The sequence below is a fragment of the Salarias fasciatus genome, chromosome 20 (assembly GCF_902148845.1).
Source record: "Salarias fasciatus chromosome 20, fSalaFa1.1, whole genome shotgun sequence".
Taxonomy (NCBI): domain Eukaryota; kingdom Metazoa; phylum Chordata; class Actinopteri; order Blenniiformes; family Blenniidae; genus Salarias; species Salarias fasciatus.
Window position 1 is genome coordinate 13,100,633 of NC_043764.1, and position 21,826 is coordinate 13,122,458.

At 41.5% G+C, this 21,826-nt stretch overlaps 1 protein-coding gene across 1 annotated transcript; it reads right to left on the reverse strand.

The window, feature by feature from the left end:
* Positions 1-1,289: 1,289 nt before the first annotated feature.
* gdap1l1 (ganglioside induced differentiation associated protein 1-like 1) lies at positions 1,290-20,731 on the reverse strand. Its single transcript, XM_030119564.1, has 6 exons — positions 20,486-20,731; positions 11,542-11,734; positions 5,784-5,957; positions 3,217-3,311; positions 2,327-2,441; positions 1,290-2,248 (listed from the first exon to the last, which is right to left on the reverse strand). Exons 1-6 carry the CDS (start codon positions 20,663-20,665, stop codon positions 1,905-1,907), a joined length of 1,101 nt encoding a protein of 366 aa, XP_029975424.1. The 5' UTR covers positions 20,666-20,731; the 3' UTR covers positions 1,290-1,904.
* Positions 20,732-21,826: the final 1,095 nt, after the last annotated feature.

The following is a 21,826-nucleotide window of genomic DNA, read 5'->3' on the forward strand; positions in this document are numbered from 1 at the left end:
AATTTGCATGTGCGTAACAAAATGCATCACCGTAACACACACTTTGTGAGTAATATTTGTTCACAAGTGGATTTTGATTTGCTGCAGAGAGAGTGATGCAGGACTGGTGGTTTTCGTTGCCCTCAGTAAGACTCACAGGTCTGATTCTTGCAGCGTTACAACTGTAATGACTGAGTACATCTGGTGATATGAAGGCTGTTTAGCTCAAAGGATAAAATGCCGACCAAAAGCTTGTCAAACGCAAATCTGACAGTCGAGACTGAGGGCAAACAAACCCTGGAAGTACATTTCTGCAGTGAGATGTACTTGCAATGAGTCGACTGATTGATTGCTCGGAGATATTTACAGGTCATTGTCGATGCACATACAAGTTTTACTACACTCTTTGTAATCTGTGTAACACACAAATCTAAACCTTGCAGACACAAATATCATTGTGCACACTCAAACTGAGATAAACACACACACACGCATCATGTGCTGCTATGTTAGTCCCATGTCGTGTTTCCTTATTTCTGAGCGGTTGGATGATTAGATCGACACTGCGGCTCCTGCTACGAGGAAAAAACAAGTTCACCAGCGAAGCAGAATGGGTGAAAGTAAACGATCCCTCTTCATCAAGTCTGAGTTCCACTCATGTTCAGCTGCTTGCAGAAAAAACCCAAAATATAAACTATATTATATTACAAAATATAATATATTTGTAGAATTTTCCTAATGAGTTACTATGAAGCTCAGCTGTTTTTTGTTGTTGTGTGGAGCTCATGCTCTGTTTAGGTTGTGTTTTATCATAAAAACACAAACAGTATAAGTACAAAGTAAAAAGCTTTCCGAAGTTTTATTAAAAGTTTAACCAGTGTTGATTATTTCTGAGATGGAAAGATCCTACTTGGCCACATGACCCATTACTGTTAAATTTGCCTTAATTATTTTAGGTTTCTTTCCTGTAAAAATGGTGCCACATCCATCGGAAGAACGAGCCGCACACCTCTTTTTAAAGTAGGTGTAACAGAGACAATCTAAAATGAGAAAATAGTTTCCGTGCAAATCCATAATAGAGACATCTGTGGACTATGTGCAAAGAATGAATGGATATAATGAATTAAAAGCTTCTAACAAGCACAAAAAGAGTTCTTATTGCCTATGAATCCCAACAGCTGCTGAGGATACTGTTTTATTAGGCTCCTGCCACAGTCGTTCTGTTCTGCAGTTGATGCAGAACCTTTTAAACCGACTAAACTGTCTCTGATGAACGTCCGCGTCGACGTTCGGCCTTGTTTTCAGGAGCTGGTGTCATGTTTAAGATGATACCGATCCTCTCATCCACACCTCAGAAGGAAACCTACAAAGACGATTCCCCAAAAGGTCAAATCATTCATTTAAAGTTAGCCTCCGTCCTTTCAATAGATCATCTGGCAGTTTCTGGCAGCACAGCACTTATTAAGTATTTGTCATGTGTACAGTCCTGTGGTTCCCACTGGGTGAACCTCAGGCCGGTGGAGGAGTGAAGAGCAGGTATGAATAATGACTATAATAGTGGCATGCGGAGGTCAGTTCAACCCCTGTCGGTGTTACAGTGTTTAAAGTTTGATCTGGGTTTCTACTTTAAGATTTCAGTGTAAAGGACCCGATGCATGCCTCCAACAAAATGAAAACGAGAACTTGCGCGCGCAACAGCTGCAAGTTTCCAGAAAACGAAACTCCGTGAAGGCCTTGATCACCAGAAAGTGTGCTGTCAAGAATCTCTTATTATGGAATGTTTTAATATTTCTTTGTTCACCCAGGTAAGTAATAGTGTTCTCTATATAGATTCATTATGTTTTTTCCTGCAGTCATAAAACATTACAGAAAAGTTGAAACATCACACAAATACACAGACAAATAACACAACGGGAGGGCATTCACTACATGTATTTCTTTTTTAAAAACCAGTAGGCGAAGTAGCCCATCCCGCCCAGCGAGCCCATGAGAAAAGAGGCCCCGAAGAAGGACGGCGGCTTCTTTTTTACCATCCGGAAGGCGTTGGGTAGGACCGCCGACAGGAGGGTCGTGTGGATGTCGCCCAACACCTTGCGAAAAGCGTAGCGTTTTTGCACGCGCAGGAAAAAGGACTGCAGGTTGGGCCGGCTGCCGTCCTCCCAGTATTTCTTAGAAAGTCCCAAGAACTTGAGCCTGTGCAACAAGGCTCCGAGGCAGATATCAGCTAGCGTAAATTCAGGTCCACAAAGCCACAGCTCACACTTCTGACCTGCGAGGCAAAGCAGAGATCAGCAACAGCACAGGAAATGTTCCGAGCGTGTTGTTTTTTAACGTACTTCAGACATACCTTGATACTCTAGTTTTCTTTTCTCCAGTTCCGCTTCCACTTGATCTAAAACCATGGCTAACTCCCCCAGAATTTTCTTCAAGTAGTTCACGTTGTCGTGGTCCAAGATTTTTGCCTGCAAAATGTGAAAAGATCATGAATTTTAAATGTATCCTGATGGTGATTTCAAAAACATGCATGATGTCATAAATGTGTTAAATAGCAAAGCAGGGCTGTCACCGATCACACACCGACAGCAGAAGTCTAAAGATTTACTCTAAAATGAATACATTTGTCTGACATCGAGTATATTTTGCTTTAAGCTGTAGTTGAAAGATCATTTGTTGCTGAACTATTTTAACTTCTAGATAATAATGGTGAAACTATAAAGACGATTTCTAGGGTTTAAAGTCCATTAATACAGCTCAGTGTTGGGGTTTTATGTTAATATTTCATGTTGATATCCTATGTTTCTTGTGAAACAACCTTCTGTTCCATATATTTAAGACCAAATTAAATCTTTATTGAAATTCAAATTAGCTTTCAAGCATCTCAAGCATACAGCAAAGCTTATTACTGTGAATTGTGAAAAAATAATTATGAAGCAGCATTATTAGAAAATGTTTAGCTTTTTTGCTTCTTTTGACTAAAACTTTCAGAGACCTACAGGGAAAGCTTTCAGTGTCGGAGATGGAAATGTTTACAGCTGCTCAGCAGACGCTAAGAGCAGAAAGCAGTGTGCAGCTTGACTCCGGCTGTGACCGTGAGACCGAGTGAGGAGAATAAAGAGTAGAGACGGATCTGTGCACGCTAAAGTATTGCTGCAAGAGGTAAAAAGGATCATTTGCAAAGACGAAGTTTCAGTTGCAGACGATGGTTTGACGAGTGTGAGCACGGTTGATGGTTCTGACCATGAGCTTCTTCTGCTTGGAAAGGTACGGTTCTGTCAGCTGAGGCTCCTCATGGTCCAACTTCATCAACTCCGTTGCAGCATTGGCCAAATGTCCTAAAACACACACACACACACACACACACACACACACTGTTCTTTAGGCAGTATTTGAGACACAGTTTTTCTGACAGCTTCGCTGCTGACAGGGCAGACACTGCAGAGAGACCAACACATTTAATCCTCTGAGGATTTCTCAGACTGCCCAGAGGCCTGCTTCATGTCCAAACATCCTCCCCGCTCTCTGCTCGGGACCGACCAAGAGATTCACCGTGATCGCCGTCTTCAAACACAACACCCACAAAATACGGTAAATCTGGTCTGTCGCTGGATCTTTTTTTTTTTCTTTTTTTTTTTCTGAGACTCGTCAGAGAAAGGCTGACTGTGTTTGAGGCGGAGAGACACAATTAAGCAATTAGATGAGATTAGATATGAAAAATTAATGAATTAATCCTGACCAACTGCTTAAAGGTAGAATAAGATTTGATAATCTTAAATACATTGAAGTAACATTAACATACGACACTTCTTACAACATAAGAAATTAATATGAACGTGAACATTCTTCTGGCAATGGAATAATATTAGCACGAACTGTGTATCTAAAAGATTATTTTCAGACTTTAAGTAGACTAATTTTACTCTCTATAGACAAGAACAAGTTTGTTGAAAATGACCAAACAGCATAGTGAAGAGACAAGACAAAAATAGTCATTTAAGTGTTTGAAAAAATAAAGTGGCCTGTTTTGTAGCTGCCTCACAAATATACAATACTGTAAAAATATATAAAATATAATACAATCTGGACTTCGTTGCTCTGAGGTGACGGTGCAACCCACTGCACCTCAGTGCCAGAGGTAGACTAAGTTTAATTAAATTTTATTAAAATCGATCTCTTCAGCAACTGAAACAGGTTTTGCACTCTGAGCTTTTCATCAGATTCTCCACCGGGCTGATTATGTGGTGCAACACTCTCACTGAGTTTAACTGGTTAATGAATTCTCCTGAGGAAGTTTCCCCGTCTGTTGCTTTGATTCACACACCATGACCCCGTGAAAGGAGCCCCACAGCTCAACACTGGTCGGCCTGATCGTATCTGCCACTATAAACCAAACAGCCGCTCAGACTGCTGCCTTCAGGATTTTCAGCGAGGACTTCAGTCAAATCTCACTGTGATAATCGCACTGTACGCATAAAAATGAGGATCTGGTTTCTGATGATGACGAAAATGCTGCAAGACAGATAGCTTTGCTTTCGTAATACCTGAGCTCTGTTGTTTTCTTGTTTTTTACTCATCTGTATCTTATTTTGAGGCCCTTAACAGATCAGCTGACTGCCTTTCCTGAAAGCAGTTTGTTATTTTGTGCTACACCGCATCCCAACCAGGCGGCACAGTGCTGCAGTGGTTTGCCTCACAGTAAAATGTCCATTTCAACATGTGGTATTTCAACATGTATTTGCCAACACTAAACTGTTAACGTTGTTAATTATACTCAGGATGTGATTGGATCCTTCATTTATTCATCCCCTTTCTGTTTGATTGAGGAGGACAAAATTATTGAAGCTACTTCATCCAGTTTGTTTTGGCTTTTCCACCAACGTTTTGAATCGATCAAAGCCACTGGTGGAGCCTCCTCAGCAGTGTTTCTGATTATACAATAGATTCCAGGTCTACACATATGGCTAAAAATAAAAAAAATATAAATAAAAAAAAACTATGATGTGATTTAGTGACTTTTAGAAAAGTCAATAGTTACTTTCATTCGTGATGACTTGAAAACACTGACTTTACCAGTAGACCAGACTTAAACAAAATGTATGAAGTCGTCAGTAAAGCAGAGCTGAGACCTCTCCAACACTGACAGTGAAACAATTAACTCTGAACGCACACTAAAGTCTGCTGTCTAGAATGCAGTTTTCCTGTATGTTTTAATACAAAAAGATGACATTACAGTCAGTTCATCATTACATTTAATTCATCGAAGTTAACTGATGAAGCTCATTTATTTTAATTACTTTTTCTGGAAGAGCAAGAACTGCAAAGCATTGTGTTTCAGTCAAACATATATTATTTTTGCATCATGCTTTCATCTTTACTGTCACCCATTTAGGAGAAATTAAGCTTTTCATCTCTTATTTCTAGGTTCTTTGTATTGTATAAAACCATAAGCTTACTCAAGCTTACTAGTTCTTTAACCTTTATCTTCATATTCTGCCACTGCTGACAGGATTTGACTTGCATCAGCATGAATTTACCCCAGAAAACTAACAGAAATCAGAGAACTAGAGCTTTGTGTCCAAATGTAAGTCGTTACAGTCGAGCCAGGAACTTCTGCACATTTCCATCCTCAGAGAGTAGTATTGAAGAACTTCCATATACTGAATGAAGCACTCACTCATTGCACGCTTTTGGACAAATCCACAACTATAAAACCAAAAATAAATCCAGGCAAACTCAGAGTAAAACAGATGAATTGCAGAGATGCAAACATTCATGCCTACACGGTGCAGTGAGCTGGCTTCACTTACTACGTATTTCTGCGGTGGCGTACTTTGGGATCATAGAGTCGGTGGTGAGCTCTGGATGGAGGATGCAGCCATGCGTGTAAGCGTCCATGGGCAGCCCGTCCAGGAGCTGCCGGTACTGCTGCACTCGGTCGTGGAGAGGCGAGTCTGCATCGGGGATCAGCTGAGCCACCGTGTCTGCACGAGTGACCGACATGCAAAAAAAAAATAAATAAATAAAATAACAGACAAAACAGATTCAGAGACACAACAATGAAATCAGTTCTTGAGATGGCGCAAGAAACGTTAACACCTGAGATCTCTAAGCAAACTGTCGTCCTGCAACAAAAACCCAAAAATAGCAGCGTTATCCCTGCTCCACCAGCCAGGCGGGCAGCACGGTAACCTGGTAACGGCCGAGACGGGAACACACTGCCGCTCGCGTCTCACAAAGCCTGACATTCAAACAACACTGAACCCGTCTGAAGAAACATCTCCAGGAGCACGGCGAGGCTGATTGAAGAGAAACTCTCTCTTCTCTTACTAAAACATCACCAGAGGAAATTCAAGGACTTTTAAAAAGGGCAAAAACACAGGCTGAGTTTTACTGAGTGTGTTGCATTGATCCCCCACTGGCCACTGATTAAAAGCACATTTAGACAGATTGGAGAAAGCACTTCATTTATCATTTTGATATTTTAGAGAGGAGATCAATAGCACTTGTGTACCGTTCTGATCTGTTTAATGAGAACTCCGTTGAACCAGCAGAAATTGTGAGATATGCATTGAATAATATGGAAAACGGGGAGAAAAGTGGTTGAAAAAAATCACATCAGTCCCTATTGTGTCCAAAGATGATGACTTTGTTAATCTATCAGGAAAACTTTCGCATATTAAAAGGGTGCCGTACATACAAGATGTTAAGTCCCGACTGTAATGACTGAAGGAACTTAAACCGAAGGTGTCACGGGTGTCTGCCGGGAGAAGTGATGGATGAGCCTGAGACCAGGATGATCACCTGAGAGACGCAGTTCAGTTCTTATTGATTTTTAAAATCCTCGGACACTAGATGTTAAATGTAGACATGTCTTGGCGAAAGAGGATGTTTGTGCCCTCTGAGTTTGATACCTTCGCTCTAATATATGCAGCTATTGATCATGTACCTCTGGGGTGTTTTATCCTCTGTCCTTGCAGCCTATGTTAAAACAAATAAATAAAATAAAACTCCAGAATGGCACCGTAAACAATCCTCAACAGCTGCAGCATAAACAGGTTTCAAACCATTTTCCAGGTTATATTTTTGAAACTTGCAGAAAACCTGAATTAAAAAAAGAGAAAGACTGCATACTTTCTTACAAGAAATGTGCCAGATTGTAATTATTTGTTGTTGTTGTTGTTACGATGATATCTGGCTTCTACTACTACAGTATTTCAATAGTTACTGTGATGAATTGTTAAGCAGATTGTCTTGCACAGATGCAGACCAGTTCTCCATCTTTTATCTTCATGCTGAGATAATCAGGCTCCAGCTCCACGTGCACCTGATATAAAACAGCATAGCAACTAACTACTGCTGCTAAATCACTGGATGAACATCTGCTTTTGCCAAAAATGCTGAAATATTCATTTGGAAGAGGTTTTGCGTGTGTGTTGGACGTGCCTCTGCTCACAGAGCTCCAACAACAACTTTCACCCGACACACACTTTATCTCAGCCACAGCAGACATTTTAAAGTGAATGCTGGACTTTCCAGTGTCTCTCATATTATAAGACATTATTTGAAACAGTGGTTACAATTTTTTTAGGCAATAAAAGACATGTTTTTGTCTTCCTAGTTAGGCGCTTTATAAAGTTTCACTACAGAGAAAAGCTTTCTTTTTTTTTTCATTTTATGTCCTAATTCTGGTGGCTGGCTCGGCGCCATGTGGCTCGGAGGGACGGAGTCCAACTTAATGACCTGCTGCTGAGTTTGAGCTCAGAGAGCGCCGGCTTTTATCTGTCTGCAGGGTCACAGCCAGACACGCGCAGAGAAGACGTCGCTGACAAAACAGAGGTAGTTAGATGGCCGCCGGAGGACGTTTGAGCCGATGGGCGAGCTGGAGGAGGGTGGAGCCGCCTCTGGCCGGGCTCCAGAAAGCTGAGTAATCACAGCCAGGATCAGCGTTCGGTGGTCCTCTCGGTGGTCTGCCGCAGCGCTCCGGTCAGGAGAGTACGTCAACAAGGACAGTTGCATATACACGGGCATGCGGACAGTTATATGATCTTGAGAGAGAATGGGAGGAATTGAATCTGACATTTCCTTTGATTAACATCAATTGATGAAGCACTTTAGTTGTGCTGAGTCTGAACAGCACAGTAAAGTTGTGTGAGTTGGCGCCACGCTGCTCTGTACTATATGACTCTCTTTTCTCAGACATCTGCACTTTCCTGGCCAGCTGCAGCCCACAATGCCAGCATCCATTAGAGATTCCAATGCAGAGAAAGAGTCTCTGCTTAAAAGATTTATATTTTTTAAAAACGTAAAAACAACCTCAACATGACTTTATTGCCATTTTTTTATAGAAGCATGTCAGGACAGGATGTGTTCAAAAAACAACAACGCTGTTACAAACAACAAACCCCTTGTAGGATCACTGCTACAGACAGCCTCATCAGAATGCATTCACAAAATATAACCAAAAAAAGGGGTAAATGTGTGTCTGGCTTCATCCACTGTCAGCTGGACTCATGCTCTGCAAGCTTAAGCTGGACAAAGCATTGTAAAACGTGGATGGATGGAAGGCAGGAACAACTGAAGGAGACTTTGGTTCGGAAACAAAACACTAAAAGTCATTCCTATCTGACAAGAGAGAGCAAAGTTAGAATTCACTCTGTGACTTTCCATTGCATTGTGTTCTTTGAAAGTTATCTTCTATAACAAACTAGTCCCACAAAGTCCCTCAAAGTTGTGTCTACAGCTTACCGACAAAAAAAGAAGAAGAAAAAAAACTGGCAACCGCAGACAAAGAGATATACCTACCGTATGCTATTGTCAATAGGTCAATATTACTTACATACTGCATTTCTACACATAAGGAACAGTTGCTTTTTTTTATAAACTTTCAAGTATACTAAGGGTAATTTCACAAAAGGCATGTTAAGAAATATTTCTTATTTACAGTGAAGTCTGAGTGAGGTCAGATTTTCTATTCTATACTCTTCAAAGTTTCCCATCCCTAACAGCAGTTGGATGTATTTTTTTTCACTTGGAAGTCAAAGTGTTCCTATTTCACAGTTTCTTATGGAAGCATGACAACAAGCATCTTCTGTCCCACTTTATCCAACCAATGGTAAAGAATGCTTGAGGCAATCCCATGTCACGATGAGCCTGATCTACCAGAGACTTGTGCATATCAAAATGGGAGCAGGCGTGATGTTGGGCCCACACGTGTGAAAGCTAAAGGATTGTGTCTGAAAGAGGTGCGAAATAACACACACTGTCCATTTGGTGCATTTCCCTTCATGAATGTAGAATATCAACATATATGTAGCAGATGTGCAAAATACTGGAAGTTTATGTGAACATATTAATGCACATGTACACCATTCTCCTGTAAACATGTCCTACTGCACTTACTATGCTCATTTAAATATTATTTTTTTCATTTGTGCATGCGAAAAGCATGCAGACAGAATGTTAATCTATTCAGCCTGCTTTACGGGAGATGTGAAAGCAGCCTGAGACAGATCACCTGTCAATCACACAGAGAGACACACCTAAACCCACGTAGAGCCACCGTGTTTTTGAACGTTGAAGGATACCTATATAAAACCCAGCCACCCACACCTGGGTGATCTCCACACAGAAAAGCCCCGGAGTTTTGACTGGAGTCGGGGATGTTCTCGCCGTGAGGGTAAAGCGCTAACCACTGCACCACTTTGCAGCCTGTGAGCCACGCGTCGCTTCCAATTAGTTGTAACTTACAAGAGTAGAACTGTAATCACATCTAAGACAAACTAATGAAACCACCACTCCTAAAACAAAACGAATGAAAGAGAAAGTAAACCACACTGAAGTGTCGGCCTACTGAGTGAGCAGTGAACCAGATCTTCTTCTGCTGGAATCGGAGTTTCAAGCTTCGCTGCTCTGCACATGTGACCACTGACTTAACTACAGTAATTCCATGGAGTTTTTTTTTCCTGTTATTAGCCAGCATCCCTCAGGCTTCTCCCAGTCCCACAGCTTGTTACATAACGTCTCAGCTGATGCTCCTATAGGACGCCCACAGATAGTACAACAACACACAGCTAACGCGGTCCAGCGTGCGCGCCCGAATGTCTCCTCCTTCTTGGAACTGCCTGAGTCACTGCCTCACATCTCGACTCTGTATCATCCCCATCACCGCCGAAGAGCTGCCCATCATTTATATATTCATCACACTCGATGTTTTAGTGTCAATTTGGAGCTCAGTCTTTTCATTATCTCTCATGTTTGCGTCTCGCTGCCACACATTCCTCCTCCGTCCGCCGGGGACGGTTCCAATTTCGTCTAATCTAATCAGGAGGAGTTCATCTCGGTGACATTGGTGCAAAGACGTCGCTGCGATGACTTTCACAGTACAGTACACACTGACACACTCTGACGACAGATGGCCTCCGACAGCATCCCATTGTTTGTGTTTCTCCAGATTCACAAACTTGGGAAAATGGGGCCTGAGTTTCAGACGCTCCGCAGCTTAGCAACAAGGGGAGGAAGGAAGAACGCAACTTCATGTGTATTATACAATATTATGTGGAAAAGCTGTTGCAGAACATCCATCCATCCATCCATCTGTGCAATCTCCAGCCCTTATTTATTCTGTTTAATTGGTTTTTATTTGATTTTATAACCTCTCACACGGTCTTGTACACAGCTTGATACTTCTGCATATGTATTCATTCTGAATATAGTCTTGTTTCATATCTAGACTGGAACCAGTTGCCTCTGGGTTAAAGGCACACAGACTCACCAAAGACAGACGACTACACACAAATGCATCTCTCAGAGAAATTCAGGGTCACCATTTAACTTAACAAGCTTGTGTTTGGACTGTTTGAGTGAAACATACAGCACTGTAGACTCCATAGCAAAGCCCAGGCAGACTCCACACGCAGCCTCGGCTTTCTGAGGAAAATTAACTGCCCACCATAACAGAAAATCCCCCCCAACCTATGGTATGAAGCCTGCTCAAGTAACTTTTGTATGTCCATTAGAAAAGTTATTCAATTTCCAAATACCAAGCGAAAAATGCAGTGTTTACTGGAGCTTTCCTTGTGGTGATTTAGTGTTACTAATAGCAGCATGTTTGCCATCTCTCGCTCTTTTGGCAGAAGGTAGCTGCTCTCACGCTGACCAAACTAACCGGATGCCAAGTAAGAGAAAGCCTCACAGCTTCTCCGTCATTAGATCTGGTTTGAACACATTTTCTCTGCACACTGGAGGTTTCATGTCCCAAAAAAAAAAAAAAAAAAAATCACACCTCAGCTTTTTCCTGCTATAGTTTTACATGTAAGGCAAACAAATGGGTTCACAAAAGCCTTTGCTGAATAAGAACTATTAAACTCATAATTAAACACGTAAACCCTTTAATTTGTTGCCCTCGTGTTGTCAGGACAAAATCAGTCCTTTCGATGTGCCGATGAGGGTTACTGAAAGATGTTCGGCTGTTTTTTGCAGCAAACTGTAGTCCAGAGGTTACTGAGTCCACAGTTTTAGAATCAGGAAAAGCATGAAAAAAAAATCGGATTTATTCTTGCACCGTACCTCCGACGAAGTTTTTCTCCAGGTAGTCTATGATCTGGTTGTAGTCGCTGATGATGGTGTCTCCGTGCAGGAAGACGGGCACCTCCTCCCCCAGGTTCAGCCTCATGAACCAGGGCTCCTTGTGCTCCTGCAGCGGCAAGCTCACGTCCCTCTCCTCACAGACCAGACCCTTCTCGTTTATGATGAGGCGTACCTGCAATTACAAAGAAGGCACGGTTAGCCCAATTGTAAATTAACTCAAATGAACAGTCTGATGATCTATTTCTCTAAAGAAAAAGAAAAAAACCTTGAACAACAAATCACCCAAATGTTGACATGAAATCCGACTTGCAAACAACTTCAGTTCTGAGTTCACGGCATCAAACATCCACGGTTGAAATGTTTGCGCTGTGTTGAAACCTCAAGAGATTTTTTTAATGGTCGGCTAAAGTGCAGGCAAAATACATGCAGGGATGCCGGCTTCCATTACTAGTGTGATGAAGGATAACCCAGGCCCTCAGAGAGTCGTTACATGGAAGAAGATTAATGAACTGAGATGACACTCGGGGTATAAAGTGCTACATTCAAGCCTTTATAATGAGAATTTTGCTGAATGAGGCTCGACATGGTGTAAAGGACATAAAGCTGAATGATTTAGTAACACAAGGACAGTAATTACACCGAGTCGGACAGCAGGAAGGAATCTATGAATGCAGCAGTAATGTCAAAGAAGGAGGGAGAAAAGGTTTAATACGTCTCCATCAGTGCAGCCCCAGCGAACAGTAAATCCAATATTTCTAAATAAAGCTGCCAAATGTTTTAGATCTCGGTGCTTTTCTGCTGAGGTGTCGCACAATAACGCAGTCACTGTGGAAACAGGTCTATTATACAATGTGAGTCACCTCAGAGTGATAATGCCAAATGTTTCAGCTGGTTCGGAGCCGCCAAAAACTAATTCTGATTTGTAATACAGGAGAAGAAAGAAGCACATGAAGTAAAAGAAAAACTTTACACAAACGACTGCAATTAAGAACAGTTCAAGACTCAGTTTAGATGCATTTTATCAGTTCTGTATCAGTTTATCAGTGCCGTAAATCAGAAATGAATCCCTGATTTACTAAAGTACTTATTTTTACAACTTATCGAAGTTTATGTGTGTTTAAAAGCTTGGATGCACCATTCAGTTGAAGCTACTTCACCCCATAGAATGACAATAAAAACATTCATATCTCTAAATAGGAAGTAAAAATTCTTAGTCAAAAACAGAAACACTAGTACTGATTGTGAATGTCAAATATCACTGAAGGGCAAATTATGGCCACCAATAAAAAGAAATATTAAAACACTCACAGATGGCACACAATCAACCCTATTTACAACTCTGAATCAGACTAATGGCTGTGTGAAGAGAGGACTGAATGAGTTTTTCAGTGATGCAGTGTCCAGTTGTTGTCATTACTCCACTGTCGGAGTAGGACTGAACCATCGCAGACCCAAAAACATAACTTCCAGTTCAGCCTATTTATAGTTTAGTCGATGTTTATTTGATGAAAGTAAATAGTGAAAATAGTGGGGATTTCCTATAGCAAGTTGTATGTTGGTCCTCATTGTCTGTTTCTGGTCTGGTAAGGACTATTTGCCCTCCCATTTCTGTGCCACCTTCTTCTTATGACCTATGCCCTCTGTAACCTGTGGCCAAGGATTGCAACAGCAGAAAAAAAAAAAAATCAAACAAGCTGCCAAGTATAGAAAGTTCTTACAAAGGAGTTCCGAAGTATTTTGGACTGGCACATTGTCAAACTAAAGGTAAGAAAGTGCTGATTCTGAAATTTACTGAAGTACGAAAGTGATGAAAACAGTAAATTTGGCTGCTCTCTCATTTCAACTTCAGCCACTCCAACTTGCACCATAGACTGGGTCGTGTGAGAGTTCGCTTCTCCGTGCTTGGACCGTTGACCTGTCCAGGGTGTAAGGCGCCTTCACCAATACTCAGCCGCGATCTGCTGAAGCTCCCTGCTACCCTGAGTTGGCTAAAGCTGTATGGAAGATGGATGGATGGAAATATTTCGCTCATTTATTATTACCTCCCAGTATGGATCGAACCACTATAGAAAATGAGAGGATCTATGAAATATTGACTTAATTCATTTCATTGGGATTCTAAAGAGTCAATGCCAATTGGCAGATACACAAATTCATCCATCATCATCATCATCATCATCATCATCATCACCCAGTGAGTGGCAGTATCTAGGATGCGAATGTTGTCTCAGCATTTGAATTTGACAGAATTGAACCATCATGGTTGCAGTTAGCTCTCAGTGAGTTTCAGTAAGCTGCACATGGACCAATTTAAAGTAGTTACTGTATATAATTAATACATTCATACAACATTGATAGATTAACATGGTAAATAATTAAATGAGTCTCAATCTACCGGCTTTGGAGACTCAACTGTCATGGACTCCTTTAAGCTCGGAGCTACTTTTTACATTTCTGTCTGAAAATATATCAATTGTCAGGCAGTGACAGCTGATTTTGAGCCCAGCAGCCTTGGACTCTGTGGATGGGAGAGACACTGGAGAGCTTTGAAATATAAAGTGTCTGTGTCGTTATCACCAGTTCAGAGAGAGATCGGGCAAAAGGCTTCAGTAGAAGCTCAAACAGTGGCCGAGTCTTCATCAAAATTTCAAATTAGAGAGTGAACATCAGCTCTGAGACAAAGAGGCGGTGAACCCGATGTGATTCAACCTGCTCTAAAAACATTCTCTCCTGTAACTTTGCCAAATGTGATGGATCACAGACTATATACACTCATTTTAATCGCAGTAATGCTTTGCCGCCTCCCTCGCTGGATGTGCCAGTGACTTATATTGTAATGAGACATATGGTTCAAACGCCGTGAGGCTGGAACCAGGACCCAGAGAAGGAGGTTTTTATAATAGAGGCCTGACACCGACCTTCCTACAGGACTCTAGACACCATTAGCAGGACATGCAAAGGTTAGAACAGAGGTCAGGGGTTACCTATGCTTTCCTTCCACAGACCAAACACATTCGAGGTAAAATGATGAGTCTTAAAACGCCCGTACGTTTGAATGTCAACGTCTCTCCGTTTATATTCTTGGTGGCTTGGTCCAAGGTGAACCGTGCCTTCGTCTGGGGCTACAGTCACTCCGTGGGAACGGATCCAGCAAGCTCAATATGGATAAAAGCAGCAGAGAAGATGGATGGACAATCAGCTCGTCCCTCTCTCTCATCCAGTTCTTGGCTTGTCTGGTTCAAACTGTTCATCCATCCGTCTTCTACATCTGCTCTATCAGACGAGGGGTCACTGGGAGCTGCGGCCCATCTCGGCTGACAACTGGCAGAATAAAGCCAAATGCTCTCTTAACAGGCTGCCTTGTCAATCACTTCAGAAAACACACACATTAGAAACACCCAGTAGAAACACACACCTTCAGCATTCTTTACATTGGCACACTGCTAAAAGCCCTCTCAATATGCATATATACCAAATGTCATTTTGTCGAATATCTGCCAAAATCAGCAAGCACAAATGAGAACCCTGTGCAGGAATATTAAAGGTGTTTGTGTTTCTTACAAACCAAACTGAAAATGTGAAAATCCACCTAAAAAATGTTGCCAATCACAGACACAACCCGGGGATTTTGTTATTGTGAGGCAACAATGTTCATCACCAAACATCTGTGCAGTCTTTCAAAAACACAGATTTTTGGCGAGAATAACAAAATGTTCCATAATCAGAACACTCAAAAACAGAAGTGTTGATCACTCATTTTTGTCACCTAACACAATGCAAAGTGAATAAATAGACAGGAAATGACTTTTGGAGTGACCACCCTTTGCATCAAAAACAGCATTAGTTCCTCCATCCAGCCAGCCAGCGTTATTAGAGCCACCAATCAGCACGAGCTTCTGGACTGTGGGAGGGAACTGGAGTATCTGGAGACACCATATGTGCACACAGCAAGGACATTCTTTCAAACTCCACTCAGAAAAGACCCTCTATTAGTTTTATGTTTAGTTTTTTTTTTTTGTTGCAGAGTGCAGAGAATTAATCAGATGTTGCCTCATTGTGAAATAGTGTTTCTTCCAGACATTGCTAAACAGATATATTTATGAAATAAGGAGGAGCTTAGGCTTATAACAGAGATCAGACGTGCTGTTATCGCGGCACAGGGGCATCTACTCCATCAGAAGATAGCAGAGCTACAGTGTCATCAGCTGAAGGTGTAAATCTCAGACCTGCAGGCCTCCAGGTCTGCCAGAGCTGTATCGACCAGTGAGGCTGGGCTCTGAATGTGCCGTTAACTCTGCTGTACAGAGCGCCACCTGTCTCTTCTGTTATCACATCTTCTCACAATGCATCATTCATGTGAGCTGGATGCATGCGGACTGTACGGTCACAGGGACAAGTTAGTCTTTAAATGTTATAAAAGACACATGGAGAGATTAAAGATGCCAACAGAGTTTCCTCAGGAACTCGCTGAGGTGAATATACATATGTAAAATAATCCTCTGAACATCTGATGGCCTCTTTGAAAATCGACTCCTGCCTCATTATCACTCAGTTGTCCTGTTGATACTCCCAGCAGAAAGCATCTCTGTCATTTTAGAGAGAAAAATTCTCCCTTTGGCAGATCACACAAGTTTGACTAAAATGAGTTTTCGCGCCATGTATGTACAGCAGGTTGAGCCTGAACGCACCACTCGCTCTCTGGGACAAGCTGCAACGGCTGCGCCGAGGGAAAAGGTTGCTGTGAAGCAACGCAGTAGGTTGGCCTGCAAGTCTGAGTTAAAAATGCTCCCATTGCCCATTATGGACTTTTGCATGGACAAAGTGATTCAACATGGTGTAAGAAATTGTCAACGATCACAGCTACACAGGAGTCAAACTCTGATTCAAGGCCCCTTTGATATTCGGCCCAATAACTTCCCCAGAAACATGCATAATATCAATGAAAGCACTGGCATAAAGTGTGTCAACATAAAGTAGAACGGGTTTCAATCACTCTGTTCAAAAGCCTAAAACAAAGCTGTGCAGAACATATCAAAAAGTGTTATGCTCACAATGAAAAGGTGGTTTGACAAGCTGCAGCAATAGTAGCTGCTAAAGGAAACTCCCATCACAGCTGTGAGAATATGACGGTTTTCACGTCACTCTAGTCATGAAAATACGACATTCAGTGCAGCTTTTAGACTGGAGCAAAATAAAGTGGGTGTGAATCAAACCAAGTGTAATAAATTAATTCACATTTAAGTCCATATCAAATTCACCTTGTAACACTGGTGACAACAACACTACAAGACTGTACAGGCTGGAGCCAGCTGGTTAACTCAGTTAACTCTGAAAACCAGTACCGGCAGCACAACGCAGCGATCAATATGATGATCTCATGACTGATTTTTTGTTTTGTTTTTTTGTATTGGTTTATTTTATAGGTTTGGAAATAAAACAAATGTTTACTTTACCTTAAACTTTACCTTAAACACTCCAAATTCGACTGATGAATTGAAGAACTACAGAATGCATTTAAATTTGTTAGAAAATGTGAAAGTGACTAATAGGTCTCATATTTCCAGGCTATTGCAGAATAATTTTTCCTCCCTGGATATCTGTGAAAAATATCTGTTTTTTGCAATTGAGTAATAACTTACACCAGTGTTTTGCTGCCCAGGCTCCAGGACAGAGGTGACAGTGGGGCCTTGAGGCTGAAGTCTTTATACTTGAGGACTAAAAATACCAAATTAAGCTTTGAGTTACTAAATATTCAGTGGAGTGGACAGCCTTGTGCATGTCCTTTTAATCTCATAAAAGCTCACTCTTAAAGTCCATTTAAATCTGCATCAGCTCACACAACAGACACAATGCAAAAAATAAAACACAAGAGGGTTGTTGTACAGTTGAAGCTGGTGTGTTTTCACGACGCAGATAGGTTGTAGTGACTTCATGGATACACACACTCGTGCATATCAGTGGAGTCACTTCAGAATTGAGGTGATAATCATGACAGTGACCTTGGTGTGTTTCCCCCTCTGATGAAAGACAATCAGCAGTTCAGACGGATGTGGCCACAAGCCAGCGATCAGACACAAAACGTCCATGGCTTGGTGTGGAAGATGGTCCACAGCGAAGTGGAGGGATGCTGGGAAAGCATTTGTCACTACAGTAACACTGTGCTGTGGCTGTCTGATTACACGCTGGGTGGCGTGCAGCGACGATGTTTTAGTTCATCTGCATCTCATGACAAAGGCTTTTAAATAATCCTAGAAGTGCTGCAAGCGCACACACGCGCACACACACACACACACACACACACACACACACACAGACACACACACACACACACACACACACACACACACACACACACACACACACTCAGAAAAAAAATCTCACTGAGCTTTGACTGTTAATTCGTTTTCTCAACTAATAATCAGCAACTGAGTCCTTGTTGGGACAACTTCTTTTGTCTGATTAGAAAATCTTTTTTGATTTTCTTCCAAGTTCAATAATTTTAGTGTTTTTAATGACAAAGGATGCAGACAATGTTTGTCAAAAAGGGAACATTTTTCCACTAATTCATGCAACATAACCTGAAAACAGAGTAGCTATTTCATGAAGAACACAGGCTCACTCATAGTATCAGGATTACATTGAGATATTTGTTGCCAGTCATTTTACTCCTTATATGTAAGCAGTAACATTTGAACAAGCACTTAAATTCATTCTAACAAGCTGCTGCACTTATTTACCTCTCAAAAACAGGGCAGGTGGCAACATGAAGCACAGCAGCTGTTCTTCATTCGTTCACACAAACACACATCTGACAGACAGACTCAAGTGTTGAGTTTCTTCCGATATTACTCATCATATCCAGATCACAGATCACTGAAAAACCTCAGTGGTTTCTGCCGTGCAGCCACTGAACGGAACAGACGTCGCAGACTGGTATTGAGACAAGAAAAAAGGAAAGACGATACTTATTTTAAATATAAAGTTTTAAGTTTTGGATTTCTTTGAAAATGCTACACATATTTTTTATCAATCTAATTAAAAAAAACATGTGTTATCTTAGGTATTAGGTTTATCTGGTTAAACAGTTCCTTTTCTGTAACTTATTGGTCTATATATATATTTTTCTTTTTTTTTGGTGCATTTCTAACAACATCCAAAGCCTGAAATTGCAAGAAGTTTAAGCTGAGGTTTTATTTTATTATTAATTTTTTTTTTACATTAATAACAATAATAAAGTGGCACCTCAGCAAGTACTATATTACTATATTTTTGGTGAAGTCACAAGAGACAAAAAGAAACCTAAAGAGTTCTACATAATATGACTTATCTGAAAGTGTGGATCAAGTTGTAAAACCATAATTCCCACAATGCAATGGGATTTTGTCACCATGCTGTCCTTTCAGGCTGGCTAAAAGCTCACTCCTGCATGAGTGCCTCCTATGTATTTAATGTATACTAATTATGTCTTTGTAACTGTGAGTTAAAACATTTACATAAACACAAATTCGACTCATGATTGGAATTCTGAAGTCTTTAGTAAACAGGTGCACTTCAAGCAACACAATGTTTTGTGGAGTCTTTAGGGGACTCTGTGTCTGTGTAATGTTTAGAAGTGTTTGGAAATGTGGATTAATTTTCCATCACACCTCACTGCACCACTTCAGGTCCAATAAAACGTGTCTTGAAGCTCCTTCAGTATTTCTAAAAACTCCACTTCAAAGTGGAGGTAGCTACTGCAGAAAATACATTTTCAAAATTCAAAGCCAAAGTGAACTTTATTATCAATTCTGCTGTAAATACAAGATCTAAAGAAGAATCAAAATTGCATGTTTGTCAAGAAGCAATCATTTCTAATAAAAACAGTACAGTAACAATTTACTCTCTGTTACTGCACTTAAGTGGGTATTTAATCTGCACGTAAACATTTTCTAGTGCATTTTCCTCCCTCTGTTAGAATATATATGGAGTAAATAACAGTTGTAGCTCTATTCTACAAGCATTTCCCTCTGATGAGAATAAGTAGCTTTTCCAAAAACACAGATTTGTGTCATCCCTGTTTTCGGTTGTTTGATTATACTCAGGATGTAATCAAGATACTACCAAATCCACTGAAATAACCTCTCCAAAACTTGTCAGGAGAGTCTTAAAAAACTCATCTGTGATCTTTGAGCCTGTGAGTGTACAGTCAGACCTCAGGGTGATTTCCTCAACACGACTGAAAATTACTCTGCTGCTTTTAAAGGTTGGTAAAATAGTACTGATGTGGAAATGCTGAATGTTCCTATAATGTGCAGCTATGATATCTTGTCCCTCTATGACAGCAATGTGTGTTTCCACACCTATAAATGGCTGAAAGCTCCTCCCAAATAAGCACACATAAACTATGCGTGTCATTTACCTGCAACACAGTCAAAGGTGTGATGGAGAGATGCTTAAAAACAACACACGGGGAGATTCCGCTGCAGAAAGGGGAGGGGGTGGCCTTTGGTTTGTTTTGCACATCATTCTAATCAATTATTTAGGATGTCATGTGTCAGGGAGCACATAGGTTGCACGCGCCATCGGCAGCAGTGAGGCCAGAAAACAGGTTTGATTTAAAAAGATCGCAGCAGAGCAGATGTGAAGGGGGTGGTTTATGCGCTAAACGAGAGAGAAAACTGGGCAGCAGTCCTGCTACATGTCGAGGAAACGAGCCCCCCATGCTGCAGCGTTTTTCCACACGCCTCACACGGGAGGCGTGCTCAGCTGCAGGATCATATTCATATTCCGGAGGTATAAGTGCCAGATAATCATGCACAAATACATGCTGTGGTCGTGACACACACACACAGGAGGAGGGGGGGAATCCACGCTGTAGTCTCATGTCATGCAAAGACAGTGGAGCCACCTCCATTTTCAAGCCCTGCTCTCCTTTTTTTTTTACCTTCTGGGAGGTGAAAGACTGCGTCCAGTGGTACAAAACCAGCCTGTCTTTGTTGAAGGGTTTGGGCTCTGCCGTCGCTTCCTCGCATTCCTCCCCATCTGTGATTTTGCCGTCTTCATCCATGGCTGAGATGGGCCACCAGCTACAGTTGGTGGGGGTAACATGGTTGGAAGACGCCATGACAGAGCGTTTTGTGCGTGTGGAGGAGAGGAGCGAGGAGGGAGAGAAGAGGAGAGAGGGCGAGGGAGGGAGGGAGAGAGAGAGAGAGCGAGAGAGAGAGAAAGAGAGCGAGCGAGAGAGAGAGAGAGTCTCAGCAGCGCGAGCGCAGCATCGCAGGTTTTCACGCGGCAGCCGCGTCGGTCGCTGCTGGACAGCTCCGGTGCTGAAACGCGCTTCAAATCACGCGTGTTAGTTAAACAGGCAGAAGGCACGCGCGCAGCCTGCGCATGCAGCCCGGTCCACACGCGCACTGCTGCTGGGCCGACAATTGCCCCGATAAACCACCGAGCATCACATGATGAGCCGCGCGCAAACATGCGCGGTGGACAGCCGGCGGAGGGAGCGCGTCTCCGGAAGGTCAAGCGGCTCCCGTAAGGACACGCAGGCTCAGGAGCGCCGGGTGGACACGCACAGGCCTCCTGTGCTCTGGAGGGTCTCTGTGGGGGCAAACAAGAGGGCAACAGCAGGCAGGATCTCAGAGAGAAGGCATACTGCGCTTCAACAGGGGCGGGCATTCACTTCAGTCTTTTGGGGCAATAAAGAGGCAAGAGGGGGGTAAAAAAAATCCAGGTGCATATTGGATAATTCAAGAAATAAATTGTGCATGTCTTGTGAATTATACATCACAGAAAATTAAAACTACATTTCCAATGGCAATGAGAACAAAGTAAGAAATTTAACCAGTGGTGATTTGTAGCTATGGCTGCACACAGAAGAAATAAACCGCATGTATTCAACTGTATTATTGTAAAATGCAGTCTGTAATTAAATCCTTTTAACTTTACTTTCACTATGATATTTCACTGATTCACAGGAAGGAAAGTAAACCAAACTATTTAGATAAAGGGGGTTGAACTATGGCACAGCATCCCCACACAGCATATATATATATATATATATATATATATATATATATATATATATATATATATATATATATATATATATATATATATATATATATATATTTATTAAAAAGTAAATAACAAAGCAGAAAAATGCTAAATAAATGGATTTACTAATGAAATAACTTTTTAGAAAAGTTTAATTACCAAGAGAAACACACTATATAAAGGGAAACACTAATATAACAACACTTACTACAGTGGACTTTACAGTAGA